The 21,076-nt window shown below is 48.0% G+C and overlaps 1 protein-coding gene across 1 annotated transcript in view; it reads right to left on the bottom strand.

Annotated features, from left to right (window-relative positions):
- Positions 1-3,690: 3,690 nt before the first annotated feature.
- MAL (mal, T cell differentiation protein) overlaps positions 3,691-21,076 on the bottom strand; it is a 32,744-nt gene continuing 15,358 nt past the window's right edge. Inside the window, exons 2-4 of the mRNA XM_035110685.2 lie at positions 8,132-8,299; positions 6,847-6,975; positions 3,691-4,073 (exon numbers count right to left, since the gene is read on the bottom strand). Of these exons, the coding sequence (XP_034966576.1) occupies positions 3,999-4,073; positions 6,847-6,975; positions 8,132-8,299 (372 nt within the window). The 3' untranslated portion in view covers positions 3,691-3,998. The remainder of the gene's footprint in view (positions 4,074-6,846; positions 6,976-8,131; positions 8,300-21,076) is intronic.

Genomic DNA, 21,076 nt, shown 5'->3' with positions numbered 1-21,076 from the left:
CTTGCCAATCTGAAGGTCGGTGGTTTGAATCCCTGTGACTGAGTGAGCTCCCGTTGCTCTGACCCAGCTCCTGTCAACCTAGCAGTTCGAAAGGACGCCAGTGCAAGTAGATAAATAGGTACCACTGTGGCGCCAGAAGCGGTTTAGTCATGCTGGCCACATGACCCGGAAAGCTGTCTGTGGACAAACACCGGCTCTCTTAGCCTGAAAGCGAGATGAGCACCGCAACTCCATAGTTGCCTTTGGCTGGACTTAACCGTCCAGGTGTCCTTTACCTTTTAAACAAAAGAAGCCGTGACACTTCCAGTGCATATTATTTAATGCCTACTACAATCAAAACACATAAGTGGGAACAAATAGGTTTTGCACATATCTCATCCGATCACAATTTTTGTATGAGCTCTAAAAAGGGGAAAGTAAAATAAAAATAAAAATTAAGCACGCAGAGAAAACCACAAGTGCACTGCTCAAAGCTGAAGAGACAGCTGGGGAAATTATCCTGCAAAGGGGGGGGAGGGGGGAGTAGATTGCCCACAACACAGCTCCCAGGAAAGCATGCAAAATCCCCTTCGGGAGCTATTTTAGGACCAGAACAATATTTTTCACGCCAGAGCACGGCCCTGTAAAACAGGATGTCCTGATTTAATTGGGACACTTGATGAGTAAGGATGTGTAATGCTAATGCTCTTCCACATAAATTTGTTGTGGGGCTTGCTTGCATGTGGAGGAGACATACACATGCAGGATCCTTTCATGGGTGGCAGGGGCATGGCAGAGCTGATCAATTCTCCCCCATGTGTCTTTCAATGGAGTTGGGGAGCTCCTTCTTTGCTCTTTTTTTATTTTTGACAAATCCTGGTCTTAGAGGTATTTGAGAGATTACTTCAAACAAAACCGCATGCTTTGTTGTTTAGTCGTTTAGTCGTGTCCGACTCTTCGTGACCCCATGGACCATAGCACGCCAGGCACTCCTGTCTTGCACTGCCTCCCACAGTTTGGTCAAACTCATGTTCGTAGCTTCAAGAACACTGTCCAACCATCTTGTCCTCTGACGTCCCCTTCTCCTAGTGCCCTCAATCTTTCCCAACATCAGGGTCTTTTCCAAGGATTCTTCTCTTTTCTTCTCTTAACAAAACCAAAAGGAAAAAAAGCTCTCCAGAGATGGAGCCAGACCCTGGACACACCTCTCCAGAAAACCACCCTTCATGTTTGAGAACCTGCCCTTTGACAGGTGTACGGGTGTAAAAGACACCGGAATTCGAATTCTCTCACACAAGCCGTTTTGCTGCATATTTCTGATTGCATATTTCTGACGTGGAGCCAAACCGCACTGCATTTATTAGGCTCTTTGGTTCCATCTTAGAAAAAAGAAGCCCATACAAGGATGCTCTCTGCTCACCTCCAGATAACGCCATCCCTTTTGTCCCACAGGCTCCTTAGGAATTTATTGCACAAATGCGTGTACATGCTGTCCTTTGAAGAGTGAGGCTTTCCTTTCCGGAGTCATTGAAAGTTCAGTAATAATTCATACCTATTAGGGGTGGAACGGGCTTCTCTCAGACCTTTTCCAGCATGGCAATAGACTGGCAAATAACTGACCCTCCAAGAGTCCCTATTTTCTAGGGACACTCCAAGATCAACAGAAGCTGCCCCGGTTTCTGATTTGATCCTGGAATGTCTTGCTTTTCCTTAGGATGTCCGGATTTTCATCTGAGAAATGTTGGAAGGTAGAGTTATCCGACCCCTCGAGCCAAGGAGATAAGTAACTATACAACCTTCAGAAGACATCTGAAGGCAGCTCTGTATAGGGAAGTTTTTGAATGTTTCATGTTTTATTATGTTGGAAGCCTCCCAGAGTGGCTGGGGCAACCCAGTCATCATCATCATCACTGAATAGAGCATCCCTATTTTCATCAGTGAACTGTTGAAAAGGTATGAAATTATAGCTTGCTATAGGCCCCCCAACAGAATTCTTCCAAATGCCTGGCATTTGGGGAATCTAGCAGGAAATGCTGCCAAACCCAAGATAATTAACCACAAAGGAGGCAGCCCAGATTAGATGGCTGCTGTGTTGAAATACTGGTTTGAGGAACCTTTTTCAGCCAAATGGCACATGCCATTCATGGGCAGAACCAATTGTGGACAAAAAATAGAGCAGAGGAATGAATGTCAGTTTTTGCCATTGTACAGCAGGTTAGTTCCTACACACATTCACACACACCCCTGGACAAGCAAGAGGCTTTATCAGAGTTCAGGGATATATTCCAAACAGGAAAAAACACTTGAGGTGTGAAGCAGGGAAAGTGAAGAGTGTGGGCTGACAATGTGTTGTTGGCAGTTTTATTTTTGATCTATTTATTTATTTATTCATTCATTCATTCATTCAAATAAAATGTTCATTATAATAAATCCCAGAGCAGGGAACAACATCAAAGTATACAGTACATCACCAGCACCGTACAATATTGTAAAACGTCGTCAGCCTGGATAGCTCAATTGGTTAGAGTGTGGTGCTGATAACACCAAGGTTGCAGGTTCGATCCCTGTATGGGACAGCTGCATATATTCCTGTATTGCAGGGGGTTGGACTAGATGATCCTCAGGGTCCCTTCCACTCTATGATTCTAATAAGGGCAGTAGATCAAATCACGAAGCAACCCAGCAAGAGTGAAAAACACATCACTAAAGATGTCAAAAAGATTCCTAAAAGCCCCCAGCCAGGATCAGTGCTCAATGGATTCCATAATCGGGGTACTGCTCTTGAGAACATCATCTCATACATTAATGGTCCCTGGAGTGGAATTCATCTTTTTCACAGCCACCACATACTGGGTCAATGGTTTCAATGAGCTATGCACCATGACCCCAAATCTCTTTCCTGGTTAGTCACCAACCACTCAGACCCAACAGTCTATGGATGTCTATAGAAGAGCATTGGATGGTTTCATGGAAGATAAGGCTGCCAATGGCTGCTAATCACAACAACAGCTATATTCTGCCTCCACTATCAGAGGCATTTTGCCTCTGGATTCCACTTGCTGAGAATCACACGTCCTGTTGCACTTAGGTCCTGCTTTTGGGCTCCCCAGAGGCATCTAGTTGGCCACTGTGAGAACAGGATGCTGGACTTGATGTGCCTTTCTTATGTCATTTTACGTTCATCAGCATATATTTGAAGTCACGCTTTTCTGGCCCCAAGGCGCCTCACTTTCCTCTTACTTATATCAAACCGGCTTTTGCCATTTTGTTGCCCATTCACCCAATCTGGAGAAGTCCTTTTGGAGCTCTTTGCAATCTGCTTTTGTTTCTCCCAGGGCTCATCTGCATGTCTGTTAAGTCCCCGAGACTTCTAGTCATAGGTACGAGAGGTTCTTTTTTTTTTTCATCCCTAGGAAAACCCGCTGTTTCCTGCTGAATCGGAACAAACACCAATATGCAGAAAACCCGACTGATGTTGGTTCCAACTCAGCAGTAAAGAGTGGGTTTTCCCAGGGGAAACGGACAGACATCTCAGACCCATGACTCGAAATCTTAGGACAAATGGAAGTGTGGATGAGCCCTTACGTCAAATAATTTTGTGTCACCTGTGAAGTTGGCCACCTCACACTGCTCATGCAGGAGGTGGGGAAATGTTTTTTTTTTAGAAAAAGAGAACAGCAGACAATTTATTTGAAGCTTTTTATTGTACAAACCTTACCTCCATTTACATAAAAGACATTTTTAATACAAATATATTTAAGAGATATTCCCAGTTTCCTCGGTTCCGCAAGCTATCTGACCAAGACTCGGGGAGGGGGTGGGGGGTGGGGAGTTAAGCTAAAAAGAGATGCACAAGGATTTGTTTAATTTTTTTTGTCAGAATACAATAAAAGTACACTGTTGTGTATACAAATTTTCCAAAGAAAGACAATCCTTTAGATACACTTTGATAGTGACTGACCAAATACACCTGCAAAAATCTAATTTAAAAAGACATTCAGAGATTTATTATTATTTTTTTAAGAGGACTTCCATCTCAGCAGCGAGAATACCATGTGGATCACATATGTCAGTGTGACTGCATAGGCAAAAACCTAGAAGAGAAACAAAGAAGGTTCAATATGTCAATTTGCTAAAACTAGCAATCCTGAGCATCTCTCCCCTCCATAATTTCCCACTTTACCGTGTGTATTCCTGTGCTTGCTCTTGTCTCTCGTCCAGCCTACCTCAGGCATGCAGCTTCTCTAGGCCCTGTGTATGCATCACACCCTGCACTTATGGTACACTATATAAGTACGATAGGACAGCCACAATGGATCAAAATGGATGACATTGTGCCAGGACTGTGTCTCTCCTTTACAAGCGGCTTGGGCCCTTTGTGCCGCTTTTGGGCCCTGTGAGAATGCCTGGAGGCGGTTGGAGGATGGATGGCGGCTAATGGATTGAAGTTGAATCCTGGCAAGATAGAAGTACTATTTTGGGGGGACAGGAGGCGGGCAGGTGTGGAGGACTCCCTGGTCTTGAATAGGGTAACTGTGCCCCTGAAGGACCAGGTGCACAGCCTAGGAGTCATTTTGGACTCACAGCTGTCCATGGAGGCACAGGTTAATTTTGTGTCCAGGGCGGCTGTCTACCAGCTCCATCTGGTACGCAGGCTGAGACCCTACCTGTCTGTGGACTGTCTCACCAGAGTGGTGCATGCTCCAGTTATCTCCCGCTTGGACTACTGCAATGCGCTCTACGTGGGGCTACCTTTGAAGGTGACCCGGAAACTGCAATTAATCCAGAATGCGGCAGCTAGACTAGTGACTGGGAGTGGCCGCCGGGACCACATAACACTGGTCCTGATACACTGGCTCCCAGTACGTTTCCGAGCACAATTCAAAGTGTTGGCACTGACCTTTAAAGCCCTAAACGGCCTCGGTCCTGTATACCTGAAGGAGCGTCTCCACCCCCACCATTCAGCCCGGACACTGAGATCCAGCACCGTGGGCCTTCTGGCGGTTCCCTCATTGCGAGAAGTGAGGTTACAGGGAACCAGACAGAGGGCCTTCTCGGTAGTGGCACCCGTCCTGTGGAACGCCCTCCCAGCAGATGTCAAGGCAATAAGTAACTATTTTACTTTTAGAAGACAACTGAAGGCGGCCCTGTTTAGGGAAGTTTTTAATGTTTAATGCTGTACTTTTTTAATATTCGGTTGGAAGCCGCCCAGAGTGGCTGGGGAAACCCAGCCAGATGGGCGGGGTATAAATAATATATTATTATTATTATTATTATTATTATTATTATTATTATTATTATTATTTTGATAAGGCTCCTGGGGACTGTGGCGTTATGATTAGAATGGCAGAGAAGCAGCCATGCGGCCTAAACTAGAGCGAGACAGTAAATTGTCTTGGAAAATCAAGGCAGGAAGTGTGTCAAGGATCCCACTAAAACAGCTGGGGGGTCCCAGTCGCTCCCATTTCCCCCTCCCAGGTGAATTATGGTGATTCATAGCCCCATGTTTTAGGTGGGTCTCCTCATAACAACTGTAAAATCGATGGGGGTGGGGGTTAGAATTGGAAATGCCCAACCCCTTGGAACGATATCAAAGGTGTGTTGTAGGTTTTAAAAGGTGTTGTTCTCTCTTTTTTGATGGGGAAGGGTGTGGGCGGCTGTCCTGGGGTATTTCTTCCTTTTTGGTTTGTGAGCTTTGCTAAAGGACTAAGCGAGGGCCCTGTTTACTGCCTTAAGATTGGCAACTATGGGTTTTTATTGCTCCATGATGCTAGGATGCTAGGAGTTGTACAGATATGCCAACTCTAGGGGGCAGAGGTTTTCGTCAGCCCTCCCAATATTCTTTATCGGGGAGCTCAGCCCCCAAATATTGAGGGGGCAGAGACCAAAACCGCCGAACAAGGTCTCACCGGCCTGCACAGCATCTCCCGACATCATGCAGGCTGGTGCAGACTTCCACTAGGCCGGGCCGGTCTGGCTTGCATGGCATTAGAAGACGTGTGTGATATCACACGACCCATGGCGTGTGTGATGTCACACACACGCCGGCCACCCAATCTTGAGGGGCAACCCAGCTCCTGTACATTTGTAACACAACTAGTTGGGCTGAGGGAGACTGGAGTTATATCCTTTACTTTGATTGGTTCCTTTGTTGATGCTGCTCTTTAATTCAATGTCACTTGTGAATCTATATGGTCCAAGGCCAACCAGTGAGCTTCATGGCCGAGTGGGCATTCGAACCCTGTTCTCCCAGGCCCTAGTCCACTTCACCACACATTTGCATGCAAATGGAAACATAAACGGCCTCGGTCCAATATATCTCCACCTCCATTGCTCTGCCCGGTCCAGTGAGGTCCAGTGCTGAGGGCCTTCTGGCGGTTCCCTCGCTGCGAGACGTCAAGTTACAGGGAACCAGGCAGAGGGCCTTCTCGGTAGTGGCACCTGCCCTGTGGAATGCCCTCCCACCAGATTTCGAAAAGAAAAACAACTACCAGACTTTTAGAGGACATCTGAAGGCAGCCCTGTTTAGGGAAGCTTTTAATATTTAAGAAATTAGTGTATTCTAATATTTCTGTTGGAAGCCGCCCAGAGTGGCTGGGGAAACCCAGCCAGAAGGGCGGGGTATAAATAATAAATTATTATTATTATTATTATTATTATTATTATTATTATTATTATTATTTAGGCAGCATATATTGTTTTCAGGTGATTTAATGCATGTGTCACGGCAGAGGCAATTCATCCTTTGCCCCAGGGAAGGTAGTGATGCTTCTTTAAGAAGGCACTTGTCCTCTGCAGTTTTCACAAGTCATTTGGGTGTGGGTGGGTGTGTAACGATCATTGTTCCAGCCCTAGTTGTATACTCACCACTGCTGCAATATCTATTTGGTAGTATTTAAAAACGTCCGGAAAATTTTTCATGTGATAGGTAGTATAGGCTTGCACAACTGCCGCACTCAGGTAGAAGAGAGAAGCAATTACCTGGTAGAAAGCATCCTGGAAAAGAAAACAGCACAAAGACCCTAAGACCAGTGCAGGAGAAGGTGTCCCCACCATATCCCTGTGCCAGAGAATACCTGACACTGGTGAGAAGTTTGTTTTGCTTAGTGGCCGTTTTATAGGATACGCTGCCATGACTAACAGCTTTAGAGGGAGAGTTTGTATGCAGGAGGAGATGCATGCTGCATTCTGAGCAGAGTCGGTGCCATGCTTTTCAAAAGCACGCAAGGATCATGCACTTCTGGCATAGCTGCCAAGTCTCCCGTTTTCCCTGGGAAAACCCCCTTTTTACTTACCTTTCCCCGGTGGTCCCCCGTATCACTTCGTCTCCTGTTTTTCTCCGTTATTTTCTCCTGCCGGTGGCCATTTTTTTCCTTTCCGATTTGCCCTTCTATGGGCACCAAAAATGGCCGCCGCCAGCTTCAAAAGTCGCATCTACGCATGTCCGGAAGTGCATAGACGTGACTTCCGGTGTTGGCGGCAGCCATTTTTGGTGCCCATAGATGGGCAGAGCGACACCGGAAGTTGCGTCGACGCACTTCCTGACATGCGTACAAGCGACTTTCGAAGCCGGCGGCGGCCATTTTTGGTGCCCACAGAAGGGCAAAGCGACACCAGAAGTTACATCGATGCAACTTCCGGTGTCAAATGGCTGCCGGTCCCGGATTCTGCAGTCCGGAACTTGGAAGGTAAGACTTCTGGACAAGAATCTGCCAGGGCCTCTGAACTGGGCATGCCTCAGAACTAAATGGATGCCAAATCCAGAGCAGCGATTCATAATAAGATTTGGCAGGTAGCCTCCTCTGTGAGTGGGTACTTTGGGCTCTGTTTAAATGTATTTCTCATGGCATTCTAAGGCTGGTTCTGATATAATGAGAAGCACTCCACAGTGCTCACACTCTGGCCCACACACTGCACTTCACAGCCGCAGGGAGGAGTTTAGTAGCGCTGGCTTCCATTTTTACACAAAGCACAGTTTCCTGCTTTGTGTTTGAACACTGGAAACTGTAATTTGTTTAAACTCTAGTTTTATGGCACCCTTTTCCTCTGCCAAAATCTAGATCATGTGACATCTGATGCATGGATAAAGAGCACTGTATTTGGGGCTGGTGGGGGAGTATACTGGTGTTTTAATATTTCCAAATAGACTTACCACAGCAACCCAAGCCGACTTCCCTCCATGAGCGCCACACATATATAGAAACAAAAGCAATGTTGAAATTACAAAGCAAAACACTGAGACGAACATCACCCAGCCTTGACTCATCGGATCGTGAACTTTAGTGGAAGCCACCAGGATCCAGACTAGGCCGCCAAAAACCTACAATAAAGTGTAATAAAAGTAGTTCAGTCACCAGCCCTTAGAAGGGTTAATCAGATCTGTTCTGGAAGACCTCAAATTACTTGGCTGGAGAACTCCATCGCAAAATGCAGAGAAGTGCAACTTTTGAAGGATGGCCGATTCAATTCACATATTGTTAGGAAAGTGTGTGTCTCCTGGTTCTGGGAGACCAAGGGACAGGAGAACGGGTTGCAGCAGAAGAGGGAGATGCCTGTGCCTCTTCTTAAGCCGGACTCATCTCTGCCTCCCTCATCCTACCGTCCTGATTCAGCTTCTGCCCTTGATTCTGGACTGTTCTCTGCCACAGACTCTCCCAGCTCACTAAACCCTGTGACCTCTCCAGCTTCTGATACCTCCCCCTCCCAGTCTTCTCCCTCTTTTCCCTCTGTCCACTCACTGTTGTCCCACCACCAATCCCCTGGCTCTGAGCCTTCTTCCCCTGGGGGTTCCCTTGGGGTTCCCCAGCTTGTGCCTCCCACAATTCCTCTGCATCCAGCCAGTTTTGCAACAGCAATTTTGCTTCCCAGCTTTGAGAATTTAAGTACTGCTGGGCCCCTATCAACAAATGGCTTACTACTATTAGAAATCGAGGTTTGCTTGCCACCAATAGATCCACGCTTCCCAGGAGCACCCAGTACAACCCTAAAGTCCCCCTCCAACATGTCACAGAGGAAAGATATATACTGGTATATTTCTTGTTAACACCCCTCCATTTAATGCCATAGATCACTGTCCAAAGGCTCAGGTTTGCAGAATGCTGCAGATTCATTGCCTATTTTGCAGTCACTTGTTCTGTGTTGGCTGCCATGGTTAATAGGTTTTTAAAGTATTAAAACATGAGGGTGCAGGCGGTCCCTCCTCTATGGGGCCTGCAGGGCCAGGAAAACTCACACTTGTTTTTTATCCAGGCCTTTGAGAGGGAATGATAGTCTGGTAAAGTTTTAGGTTATTGGTGAAATCTGCTGCCGTTTCTATATATTGATATAATAGAATTGTAGAATTGGAAGGTGGCCTAAGGGTCCTCTAGCACAAACCTGTATATAATAAAAGAGTTTTAAACAGTTGTTTAGTTATTGTTATTATATGGATATTGTAATTTTATAGTGGGGTTGTTTTTTTTAATGTTGTCAACCATCCTGGTATCTAAATGGATGGTTTAAAAATGGAATAAATAAATGGTAAACATTTAAAATAAAATAAAATTTAAGTGTTGTTAGAAAGGTCTTATATTCAATCTGGAATAAATGCAACTCAAAACACATTCAGCAATATAGGTGGAAATGGAATGAGATTAGTACACTAGTATTTGGTGTCCATTTACATGTATACACACTCTCACTAAGATGCATATGCAGGGAGGGAGAGAGAATTTTAACTTCTAGATTAAAATATGTTCTCAGTGCTTACAAAATGCCATATGCTTTTAGGTGCATAGATGTTCAAACCCAAGAGTGGCTGTTCCTCTCTTTCCCTCCCTCTCTATATGTGTGTGTTGAGCAGTTACTGTGCATAACAACCAGCCATTGTGCACTTTCACCAAGTCTCATGGCGAATGTACACTTCATCCTTCCATTAAGAGGGAACTGTGCACATTTCCTGGTAAATATACTTATTTCCCTACAGACCTTGGGAAATATGCATATATCAAATGAATTTCGTATATTCTCCGGTCATTCTGCATTCTGCTGGTAAATGTGCACAACGGTCAATTGTTATGCGCCTTAACCATTCAGTGGGTTGGTGCTGTTTTGGCTTCTGAAGGAACAGCACTCAGAGAACTGAAATTGCCATTGCCATTGACAGTGGTGTTGGTGATAAACAAGAGGTACCAAGAGGGAAGTCTGAGAGCAGCTCCTGGCATCCCTCCAACTGCTGGAGAGTGCCACGCCTCTCCGTCCAAATGTAACTATTCTTAGAACTAAAGGCGCAATGCCGGGGTGGGGTGCCAAACGTCCCCAGCCAGAGTGCACTGGAGGAGAGGACCAGTGGCATCATAGCCAGGAGCTGCCCCTCCTTCCACAAACACGAAAGGACTTGGAACAGTTGCCCAGCCCTGCTTTCAGGTGCTTCTTACCTCGCCATGCTCAGCTGGCAAACATACAGAAGCCCTGAATGAACATTGCCAGCCAGCAACGCAAAACGTGATAGCAAATCGGGTTGCCAAGCGACCAGAAGCCCTCCTTTGCCTCTAACAATTTATTACTTCACAAAATTTATGTACATCTTGATTGTTTGCAAAAGAAATGACGAAATGCAACCAAAACATGCAGAATTGGTGGAGGGAGTGAGAGAGAGGTGAAACTTAGAGATCTACACTAGCATCTGCTAATATTATATCTTGTTCCTGTTAAAGTTACAGGTGCCAGTAATAAGGTGACTGTCCTGTCTGGCCCCAATTTTGCCCATATTGCACGACAATATTGATGAAATAAGATTCATTTTAGCCCCCAAAACCTTTGCTCTCTTGTTTCAGCATCATATGCTTCCCTGAATCCCGAGGCGTAATCAACTTGTCTATATATACCGCTGCCAATCTCTCGTAATAGCACATGTTAAAAAGGTGCGGTAGATTTATTTTCCTCTCAAGCTTGATTCGCTGTCATGATTTTTTTTATCTCTGCCCTTTTCGCTTTGTTTTCAAACTAAGCCATCTTTCTGTCACTCGCAGAAGTTTCACTCATATAAATTAGTCCTCTACCATATTTGTATACGCAGGGGAAAAAAGATAATAGAAAATAAAGAAATCATCTAGCAGATTCTCTAGTAACAATAGTTCTGTTAATATTTTCAGCTTGAGATATAAATGAATGAAGATGAGATGGAACATTCTTGAGAGTGAGGAAAGTTTAAAGCAGTTCATCGTCAGGCAATTCCAAAGACAATAGGGAGGGGGGTGTCAACCCCAAGACCTAAGAGTTAAGGATTTTGTTTTGGAAATTAAAGGAAATCCATTGTTTGGAAGACTCTGGGGAAGCTAATATTCCCAGATCAGGCTTTTGATGACATTAATAGTTCCTTGTTAAAGAATGTGGAACTTAGTTCCTTTCTTTGTTATCTGTGACGCATAAGCCCATCGGAAATCTCTAGAAGTCTAGAGAAAATAATATACTGAATTAGCTTCCTCCGCCAGAACTTCTCTGGCTTTGGGGTCCAGAGAGCTCTTTCTTCTCTTTCTCATTGGGACAACTCAGAAATATTGTATTGGGTAAGACTCTTTAGGGAACAGCAAAATGCATTGAACAGCCTTAAAGTAAGACCTTTGAAATTTGCTTTTTGCAGTCCCTTGGCTATGTTCCCTCCTTTCACACCATGTCTTGTAATTATGTAAATTATGTAAATATTGCTTGATTTTTCTGAAATCAACTAGTTACTTCTACGATCTTCTCTCTCTTTTTTATTTGAGAGTATATGCTGTTAGAATGTACAATGAGGCTCAGGCAGTGCTTCAGGGGAGTTCTACTTTTCCTAGTTAGCTGATAAAAACATAAGAAGAAACAGTGGAAGGGGGGTCCATTAGAGGAAATGGGGTACTGCCCCACCAAACTCTGCCCTTAACCAGCCTCCACCTGCCTGCCTGCTCATGTACACCCAGTACATTCCTCTGTATCAGTTTCCTTCTCCTTATTCTCAGTGTTACCAGGATAGAACTCAATAGGGTCAAAACTAGAATCAGCCAGCTCTGACTGTCATTGACACCAACTACAATTGGGTTCTAAGTCTTCTGCTCTACCAGTCTCTATGGGCACCAGCAACTACTGGAACCAATGGACCACCTAGCCAGGCATCCTGTTCTCACAGTGGACAACTAGATGGCTGTGGGAAGCCCAGAAGCCCGACCTGAGCACAACAGCACTCGCCCCAGTTATGATCCCCAGCAGTTGGCATTCAGAGGCATTATGTAGAGCATTACCTTTGATGGCTTTATCCTCCGTGAATCTGCCCACACCACATTAATCACCATCACTACTTCTTTGGGGACCGAATTCCAAAGCTGAACTATGTGTTGTGTGAAGAAGTACTTTCTATTGTCCATTCTGAATCTTCCAACATTCAACTTTGTTGGACGTCCATGAGAGAGTGAGAAAAAGATATCTCTACCAACTTTCTCTACGCCATGCATAATAACTTGGTGTTACCTAAATACAGGGGTCAGGGGGTGATGCTCTCCTAAGCAGGGCAGAAACTATAAAAAGCAGGGCTTTAATTGACCATTGAAGCAGGTAGAGCTTTACAGCACAAGGTCTGCTGAGAAATAAGCTCCACTAAATTAAAGTGTACTTACTCCCAGATAGGTGTGTATAGGACTGTGGCATCAGTTAATTTAAAAGTGCTGCATATTAAGAGCACTGGGTAGAAAGGTATTGATGGGTGAAATATACTCGGAGTCGAGAGTGAATTTCATGCTCTTTATTCAGCTCATATTCATCAAGGAGAAGAAGAGAAGACGAATGGCTCTTTTCCCAAAACCATCTGCTTATATACATTATTTACACAATGGGCCTTGCGTGATTGGCTACTTCAGGGCTACACCTGTGGGCCAATTATATTGTGGATTGACTTCTGCCTGCAGCCTGATTGGCTGCTCCTACAGGCCAATCAGGTAGCAGATTCACTTCTGCCAGCCGCCTGATTGGCTGCTCCAGCAGGCCAATCAGGTTGCGGATTCACTTCCACCTGGAGTTGGATTGGGTAGCTCCCGCTGATTCTGAATCCTATTGTTCTAGGATTCAGCTCAGTACATAACACCCCTCCCCTCTAAGTTCCAGTCCTGCCCGGGAAGTTGCATTCGTAGTCCCCAAGGTCTGCTGGCCGCCTCCGTGTGCGTTGTGGCCTGGGGTGTTCCTTGGTCAGGGGTTCTGGTTCTGGCTCGTGTTCCGAGGCTGCTGGCTGTGCCGGGGCTGTCTGGTCTGGCGCCACTGAACCACTAGGTTGTGACTCTGGTTCTGGTGTCCTTCCAGCCTCGGGGCGCCCCTCTGTGCCTACTGCTTCTGCTTCCCCTGCCCACCCCTCTCGCTCTACAGGCCTCACTGCCCTGCTGTCCCCTTGGGACCCCTCTGTCCCGCTCTCCTCCCGGGTTCCTCCTGGGAATCGTCGCCGTAGCTGGTCGCAGTGGCGGCGCCAACATTGCCCCCCTTCCGTTAGTACCTCGTACGACACGGGACCGGTCACCTTGGTGACTGTGGCGGGTACCCATGCTGGGCCTGCCCCAAAATTCTTTGCATACACTGGGTCCTGGGCCACAAATGTCCGGGGGTTCCTGCCTTTCCCCACCACTACCTCATCCTGAGCTCTGTCGGGGTGAAGTCGGTCCAGTCTAGTTGCAAGGCGCCGGCCCATGAGTAGTTCAGCTGGGCTCCGGCCCGTCGTTGTGCTTGGGGTGCTGTGCTGTGCTAGAAGAAATGCGTCAAGGCGGTATTCCCAGTCCCCTTGTGTTATGCGGCGGAGGCTGTCCTTGGTGGTCCGCACCATGCGCTCCGCTTGGCCATTGGTGGCAGGGTGGAATGGTGCTGAGCGGATGTGGCGGATGGCGTTCTGCGCTGTGAAGGTCTGGAACTCCTCTGACGTGAATGCGGTTCCATTGTCCGAGACGAGGGTGTCAGGGAGCCCGTGGGTTGCAAACAGCTTACGTAGTACCCGGATGGCTGCCGCCGTAGAAGTGGACGGTACCAGTGCGACCTCCAGCCATTTGGTGTAGGAATCCACCACTATGAAGAATGTTTTTCCCTGGAAGGGGCCAGCGAAGTCCACGTGCAAGCGTGACCATGGATGTCGGGCGGACTCCCAGGGCTGGACTGGGGCCCTTGGGGGATCCGGGCGGGATTCTTGGCAGGTCTGGCAGTGTTGGACCCAGGCCTCTATCTCTCTGTCAATCCCCGGCCACCACACATAACTCCTGGCAAGGGCCTTCATCCTCACTACCCCTGGGTGTGTCTCGTGTAGGGCTGTGAGGACCCTTTTGCGGAGGGGCTGGGGAACAACAACCCTGCTTCCCCATAACAGGCACCCCTTGTGGGCCGACAGTTCATGTTTGCGGTTTGTGTAGCCAGCGAATTCTGGCCCGGGGCTGCTGCTGGGCCATCCTCGCCACACCCAGTCCAGGACCCGGGAGATGACCCTATCTTTTGTGGAATGGTGCGCAACTTCTTGTGCCTGAATGGGTCGGTCGGGAAGCAGCTCCAGGGTCATAACCTCTTGCGCAGGCGCTGGGTCGGGGCCTGTTTCTGGTAGTGGTAGCCTGCTGAGTGCGTCTGCGTGGCCCATCGCCTTCCCAGGGCGGTGGATTAGTGCATACTGGTAGCCGGCAAGGAAAATTGACCACCTGAGGACACGTGGAGACAACACTTGGGGGGTCTGCTTCTCGGGGGCAAACAGGCCAAGCAACGGCTTGTGGTCAGTCACTATGGTAAAGGGCCGCCCGTACAAGAAATCATGGAATTTTTTTACGCCCTTCACGATTGCCAGACCCTCCTTGTCAATCTGTGAGTAGTTTCGTTCGGCTGCAGCAAGCGTCTGGGAGAAGTATGCCACCGGCACCTCTCTTCCATCCGGGAGTTGGTGTCCCAGGACAGCGCCGATGCCATAGGGAGAGGCGTCGCATGCCAGCACCACTGGCAGCCTCTCGTCGAAGTGTGCCAAGACCGAGTTCGAGACGAGCAAGTCCTTGACTGCCTGGAATGCGGCCCTTTGTCGCTGGCCCCACACCCAAGGGGCCCTTTTATCTAGGAGTCTGTGTAGGGGCTCCGCTACCGCTGCCTTATGGGGAAGGAAGGCATGGTAAAAGTTCAATAGTCCCAAGAATGACTGAAGTTCGGGCTTGCTCTTGGGCGCTGGGGCCTCACAAATGGCCCGTACCTTGTCACCGGTTGGATGGACCCCTTCTGCGTCCACCTTAAATCCCAGAAAGTCCACCTGCGGCACTCCCAGTAAACACTTTTCCCGCTTCACCTTGAGGCCCGCCGTCTGGAAACGGTGCAGGACGGAGCGGAGGCGGTCCTCAAATTCCTCTGGTGTGGGCCCGGCGATCAGTACATCATCGAAGAAGGGGGTGACGCCAGGAATCCCTTTAAGGAGAGAGTCCATTAGATTCTGGAATATGCCTGGTGCCACGCTAACGCCAAATTGCAGCCGCTTTACTCTGAATGCCCCTCTGTGCGTCACAATCGTCTGAGCCTCTGCTGTGGCTTTGTCCACAGGCAACTGTTGATATGCTTGGGCCAAGTCCAGTTTGCCAAAGATTTTTGACCCAGCCAGGGTGGCGAGGACATGGCTGACCACTGGCACTGGGTATGCATGGGCCGTGAGAGCCTTGTTTATGGTGCATTTGTAGTCTGCACAGATGCGGACCGAACCGTTAGGCTTGACGGGTGTGACAATTGGAGTTTCCCAGGGGGCGTTGGGCACCGGCTCCAGCACTCCTTGCTCCACGAGCCGGTCCAATTCCTCGTCTATGCGGGGTTTCAGGGCGAACGGGACCCGGCGGGCCTTGTGCCTGATGGGTCGTACAGCGGGGTCTAGCTGTAGGGCAATGGGGGGTCCTGTATATCGTCCCAATGCCCCATCGAAAACCCCTGGAAACTCTTTGCATATGGCGTCCACGTCCACTTGTAAGCTAGTGCGGTTCACCCCGGTAACGGCTAGCCCCAGAGGTCCAAACCATGCCAGTCCCAGTAAGCTAACGTAGGGGCCCTTAACTACCAGCAAGTCCAATTGTTGCTTTCGCCCTCGATATTGCACCCTGAAGGTCCCCACCCCCATTGTAGGGACCTTACGTTTCTGGAAGTCCCGGAGGGTGAATGGGGCCGGCCTTAGTTTGGGACCCCCATTAGGGCACAGTTCCCTTAATGTTCGGGCCGAGATTATGGATAGAGTTGAACCCGTGTCCAGCTCCATGCGGCATGGGGCTCCCTCTATCTGTACCTCTATATAAATTTTCTCTGTGCTGGGATGGGGCAACTGGAATACCTGGTAGTCCGTGATCTCCGTCGAGTTGCCTTGGTGCATGGTGCCGTGTGACCTGGGGCTCCTGGGTCGGTCATCTGATGCTTGTCGACGGGTGAGTCGAGCCCGACACACCCGGGCGATGTGTCCCAATTTTCTGCACTGCCTGCACTCTGCGTTGCGGAAACGACAGGTCCTCCTCTCGTGGTTCTCCCCGCAGCTTGCACAGTTCCCTCCTTCTCGTCGAGGCTGCTGTGGTGTGTGTGCTGCTTGAGTGCGCCGCTGTACTCGGTGTACTTCCTCCCTGTCAGATTCGGATTCGTCGGTGAGGTCTTCGTGGTAGACCCTCGGTTGGGATGGCAGGGCCGGTCGTGCCTCTTGCGTTGACCTCTCGGCGGCTTCGGTTGCCAGGGCTTCCTCCAGAGCAATCTGGAACGTGAGGTCTTTTTTGGCGTAGAGGCGTCGTTGCAACATCTCGTCCCTCAGGCCACCGACGAGGCGGTCACGAAGCATGTTCTCCAACTCTGAGAAGTTGCATAACCGGGCGGCTTGGCGGAGGGAGGTCACAAACCCAGTTATGGTTTCCCCTGGGGCTTGCCGCTTTGCGTAGAAGGCATTTCGGCAAGCTACCACCGAGGGCTGTGGTGAAAAGTGCTCCTTCAGCCGTTCCATTATTGTTTTGTAAGAGACGGTAGCGACATCTCTAGGTGCAAGGAGAGCCCGGGCAATTTCAAACGTCTCCTCTCCACAGACGCTGAAGAATGTCGCCCTCTTCATGGCATCGTTGGTGACTTCTTTCGCTTGCAGGAGGAAGTTGAAACGGGCGGCGTACCCTTCCCAGTCTCCTGATGCTGGTTTGAATGGCAAGAAGCTGCTGTCGGTTGCCATTCTGGGTTCCTTGGGTCCTGGAGCTGAAGCCTGGATGCACGGTGCGATGCAGCGGTGCAGCAGGTGGCGGTGCTGCGGTGCAGTGCGTGGTGGCGGTCAGCTCATCAGGATCCCACCTTCGTCGCCAGTGAAATATACTCGGAGTCGAGAGTGAATTTCATGCTCTTTATTCAGCTCATATTCATCAAGGAGAAGAAGAGAAGACGAATGGCTCTTTTCCCAAAACCATCTGCTTATATACATTATTTACACAATGGGCCTTGCGTGATTGGCTACTTCAGGGCTACACCTGTGGGCCAATTATATTGTGGATTGACTTCTGCCTGCAGCCTGATTGGCTGCTCCTACAGGCCAATCAGGTAGCAGATTCACTTCTGCCAGCCGCCTGATTGGCTGCTCCAGCAGGCCAATCAGGTTGCGGATTCACTTCCACCTGGAGTTGGATTGGGTAGCTCCCGCTGATTCTGAATCCTATTGTTCTAGGATTCAGCTCAGTACATAACACCGGGGATGAGTCCCTTTTCGCATACCCACATTCCAGAACTACTGCTCGGAGCAGATATCCTGTGATTGTCTGGATATTCTTGAATTCCCTCAGTCCCAGCCAGCATGACCAATGGTCAGGGTGATGGGAAATCTAGTCCAGCAACACCTGGACTTCTGGACATAGGCTGAACCCCCACCTCCAAGTGAATCAAAGCCTAACTGTGTATTTCTTCATACCACATGCACACAAAATTACTGCCAGATCACTACTGTCTCATCTCTGCCACTGTCTGCTTTTAGGCTGTAATACTTTTTCAGGAGCAATCAGGTCCATCGTGCTAATGTCATTCTAGGGCTGCCATATGTCTGGAATTTCCCTGACATAGCCAGGGTTTGGCTGTCAAAAGCTGCGTCCAGAAATTTTCATTCGCTGGTTAAAATGTCTGGGGAAACCCAGACGTATGGCAACCCATGCCAAATTATCTTTGGGGGGGGGCTTTTTAAAAAAAAAAAAGCTCAAAAACATCATTTTCTTTTTTTAGTGTTTGCAAAAAAGATCACCAGCTGTGGCCCAAAGAAGAAGAAAAAGCTCTACCCCTTTCCCCTCCCCAAACAAACAAATAGCTCATCAACTTTGGCAGAAGAAGAAAAAAACTGAACAACTTTTGTGTCTGGATTTTCACCTTTTTAAATAATAATAATAATAATAATAATAATAATAATAATAATAATAATAATAATAATATGGCAACCCTATTTGTGCCATGTCAGCAAGTGCCATGTCAACAACTCATCGTGCCAACTGACCAAACAAACAAGTTGGCCTAGTTTCATTTTTGTTTTGCCTACTGTTTCATTGTCAGTACAGTGGACACTCAGGTTGCGAACATGATCTGTGCGGGAGACACATTCGCAACTCACAGCATTCACAACCCGCAGCACCGCATCTGCACACATGCAGGTTGTGCTTCTGCGCATGGGCAAAGCATGATTTAGTGTTTCTACGCATGCGCGAGCGCCAAAACTCGGAAATAACCCATTCCAGTACTTCCGGGTTCGCATGGTGCGCAACCCGAAAAGACGCAACCTGAAGCGTCTGTAACCCGAAGTATGACTGTAAAATGAAACATGTATTTGAAAAGCGAGTGAGCATGGACAGCAAATTTGTTTTCGTTTTTGCACGTCTCTTTATGCAGACATGTGCACTAGAGAGGAGAGAGGTGTTTTGGCTGTAAAGGCAAACCGGGAGCACAGGAAGGTGCCTGTTGGTTAATCTAACTCATGGCTGTCTGAGTGGACAAGAGCAGCTCTTCAGAGTTCCAGGCATGGGTCTCTCCCAGCTGTACCTGGAGATGCCAAGGATTAAACCTGAGACCTTCTGCATTCACAGCAAACATTGTATCATGGAGCTAAAGCCTTGCCCATTCATTCATTTAATGGTGTCACGGGCCCAGCAGTCTCACAGCATTGGTTTGAAGGTGGCACCAGTTTCTTCTTTTTCCAATGTTCAGTTCAGTTCTCAACATTTCCACATCAGTCTACCATTTAAAAACATACGTATTTCTGTAAGCACTTCCCTCAATATACTACATGTTGTACAATAGTCTCACCAGATATGCATTTTCATGCACACATTGTGGCTGGCGAACTGCATTGCAAAACCCGGAGGGGTACATATTCCAAAGGGAAGTTGAAACTTAGGGTCACATGTTGTTTCAGGAAGTGCCAGTTAAATAGGCTCATGTTAAAATACAAATCACTCTGAATTTTTCGATGCAATAGGTGGGGGGAGGGAAGAGAGAAATTCAATAGGCAAACCTATTCAATCCACATTTTCTGAGACAATACACAAATGGAAATGCAGCCTTCCTTCAAAATTCACACTTCACAATTTTGCGATGCAGTTCTCCAACCATATAACGTGTACAAAAATGTATATTGGAGGGTAAAGTGTCAATTAAAATGCATATACAGTGGTGCCCCGCTTAACGAATGCCCTGCTTAATGAAATTTCCGCTTAACGAAAGGATTTTTCGAGCAAAGGTTACCTCTCTAGACGAATGCGTTTTACGAAAAATTCGTCTAGTGAATCGCGGTTTCCCATAGGAATGCATTGAAATTCAATTAATGCTTTCCTATGGGGGGGGAAGTAAAAAAAAAAATTCAGTGCATTCCTATGGGATTCGCTAGATGAATTTTTCACTATAAGAAAAGACCCGTGGAACGAATTAATTTCATCTAGCGAGGCACCACTGTATTAGTGAAATATAATGCAAACAAATGCATTCTATTTAACGGAAATGGCATACAAAAATGGCATACAAAAATGTGTATATTAGGAGAAAATTGCACTAAAATTCAGATGGATTTTCGCGGTGCCTTTTTTTTCTTTGTTTAAAAAACAAACTCACATGGAAATGTGGAGAACTGAATTTATTTAACTGGGAAAATGGAAAACAGAGAAACCAAAACTGATAAAGACTTGCCCATCTCTCACATCAGCCAACAGCACCAGGCCCCATCCCAAACCCCATTCCACAGATCCAACCCAGGTACCGTTTTCAAGAGCTGGCAAACTAACTAAATATGAAAAGTGCTTTCTTGTTTGTATGGAAACAAAAGCTGGCCCACCATTTCTCAGGTGAGGCTGAGCGCAGCAGCTCCAGGCAATGCAGGTTTCAAGTTTCTTTCCTGGTGAAGAGGGTTGTTGTTGTTGTTTAAAGCAACACAGTAGAATATTTCATCAATACTACTAAAATGTATCTCAATGGCTGTTGCACTCTCTGCTCCCAAGTGGTCCTGAGTTTCTTGATCTGCTACCTGGGAGCACATGGCTTAATGAGAGCCAGTGTGGTGTAGTGGTTAAGAGCGGTAGACTCCTAATCTGGGGAACTGGGTTCGCGTCTCCGCTCCTCCACATGCAGCTGCTGGGTGACCTTAGGCTAGTCACACTTCTCTGAAGTCTCTCAGCCCCACTCACCTCACAGAGTGTTTGTTGTGGGGGAGGAAGGGAAAGGAGAATGTTAGCCACTTTGAGACTCCTTCGGGTAGTGATAAAACTCTTCTTCTTCTTCTTAATAGTTGCACAGTTGTGGGTACACTAGCTGGAGGAGAACAGGCATGCCCTACAGAGGCCAGACTTGCTACCCCACCCGGCTGCCTGCAGCCTGCTGCCCTGAGGCAACTGCCTCATCTCACCTCAGTGCCAGCTCTACGGCCAGGCTGGGTGGCGCAGGGCGCCACGGCGCCGGCCCGCCAGGGGGGGCGCCACGCAGCTGCTCCCGCCCGCCGCCCGCTCCACTGCGCAGCACTAAGCGCTGTGCGCTAAGCCCACCCGCCGCGGAGCAGTGACCTCGGCGGCCGTGCTGCGCGCTGAGCCCGGCCACCCGCCCGTCGCGCTGGAAAGTGGGGCAGCGGGGGGCGGCGGAGGGATCCGTCGCACCA

The sequence above is a fragment of the Zootoca vivipara genome, chromosome 3, assembly GCF_963506605.1.
Source record: "Zootoca vivipara chromosome 3, rZooViv1.1, whole genome shotgun sequence".
Classification (NCBI taxonomy): domain Eukaryota; kingdom Metazoa; phylum Chordata; class Lepidosauria; order Squamata; family Lacertidae; genus Zootoca; species Zootoca vivipara.
This window is presented reverse-complemented; position numbering and strand designations above follow the sequence as displayed.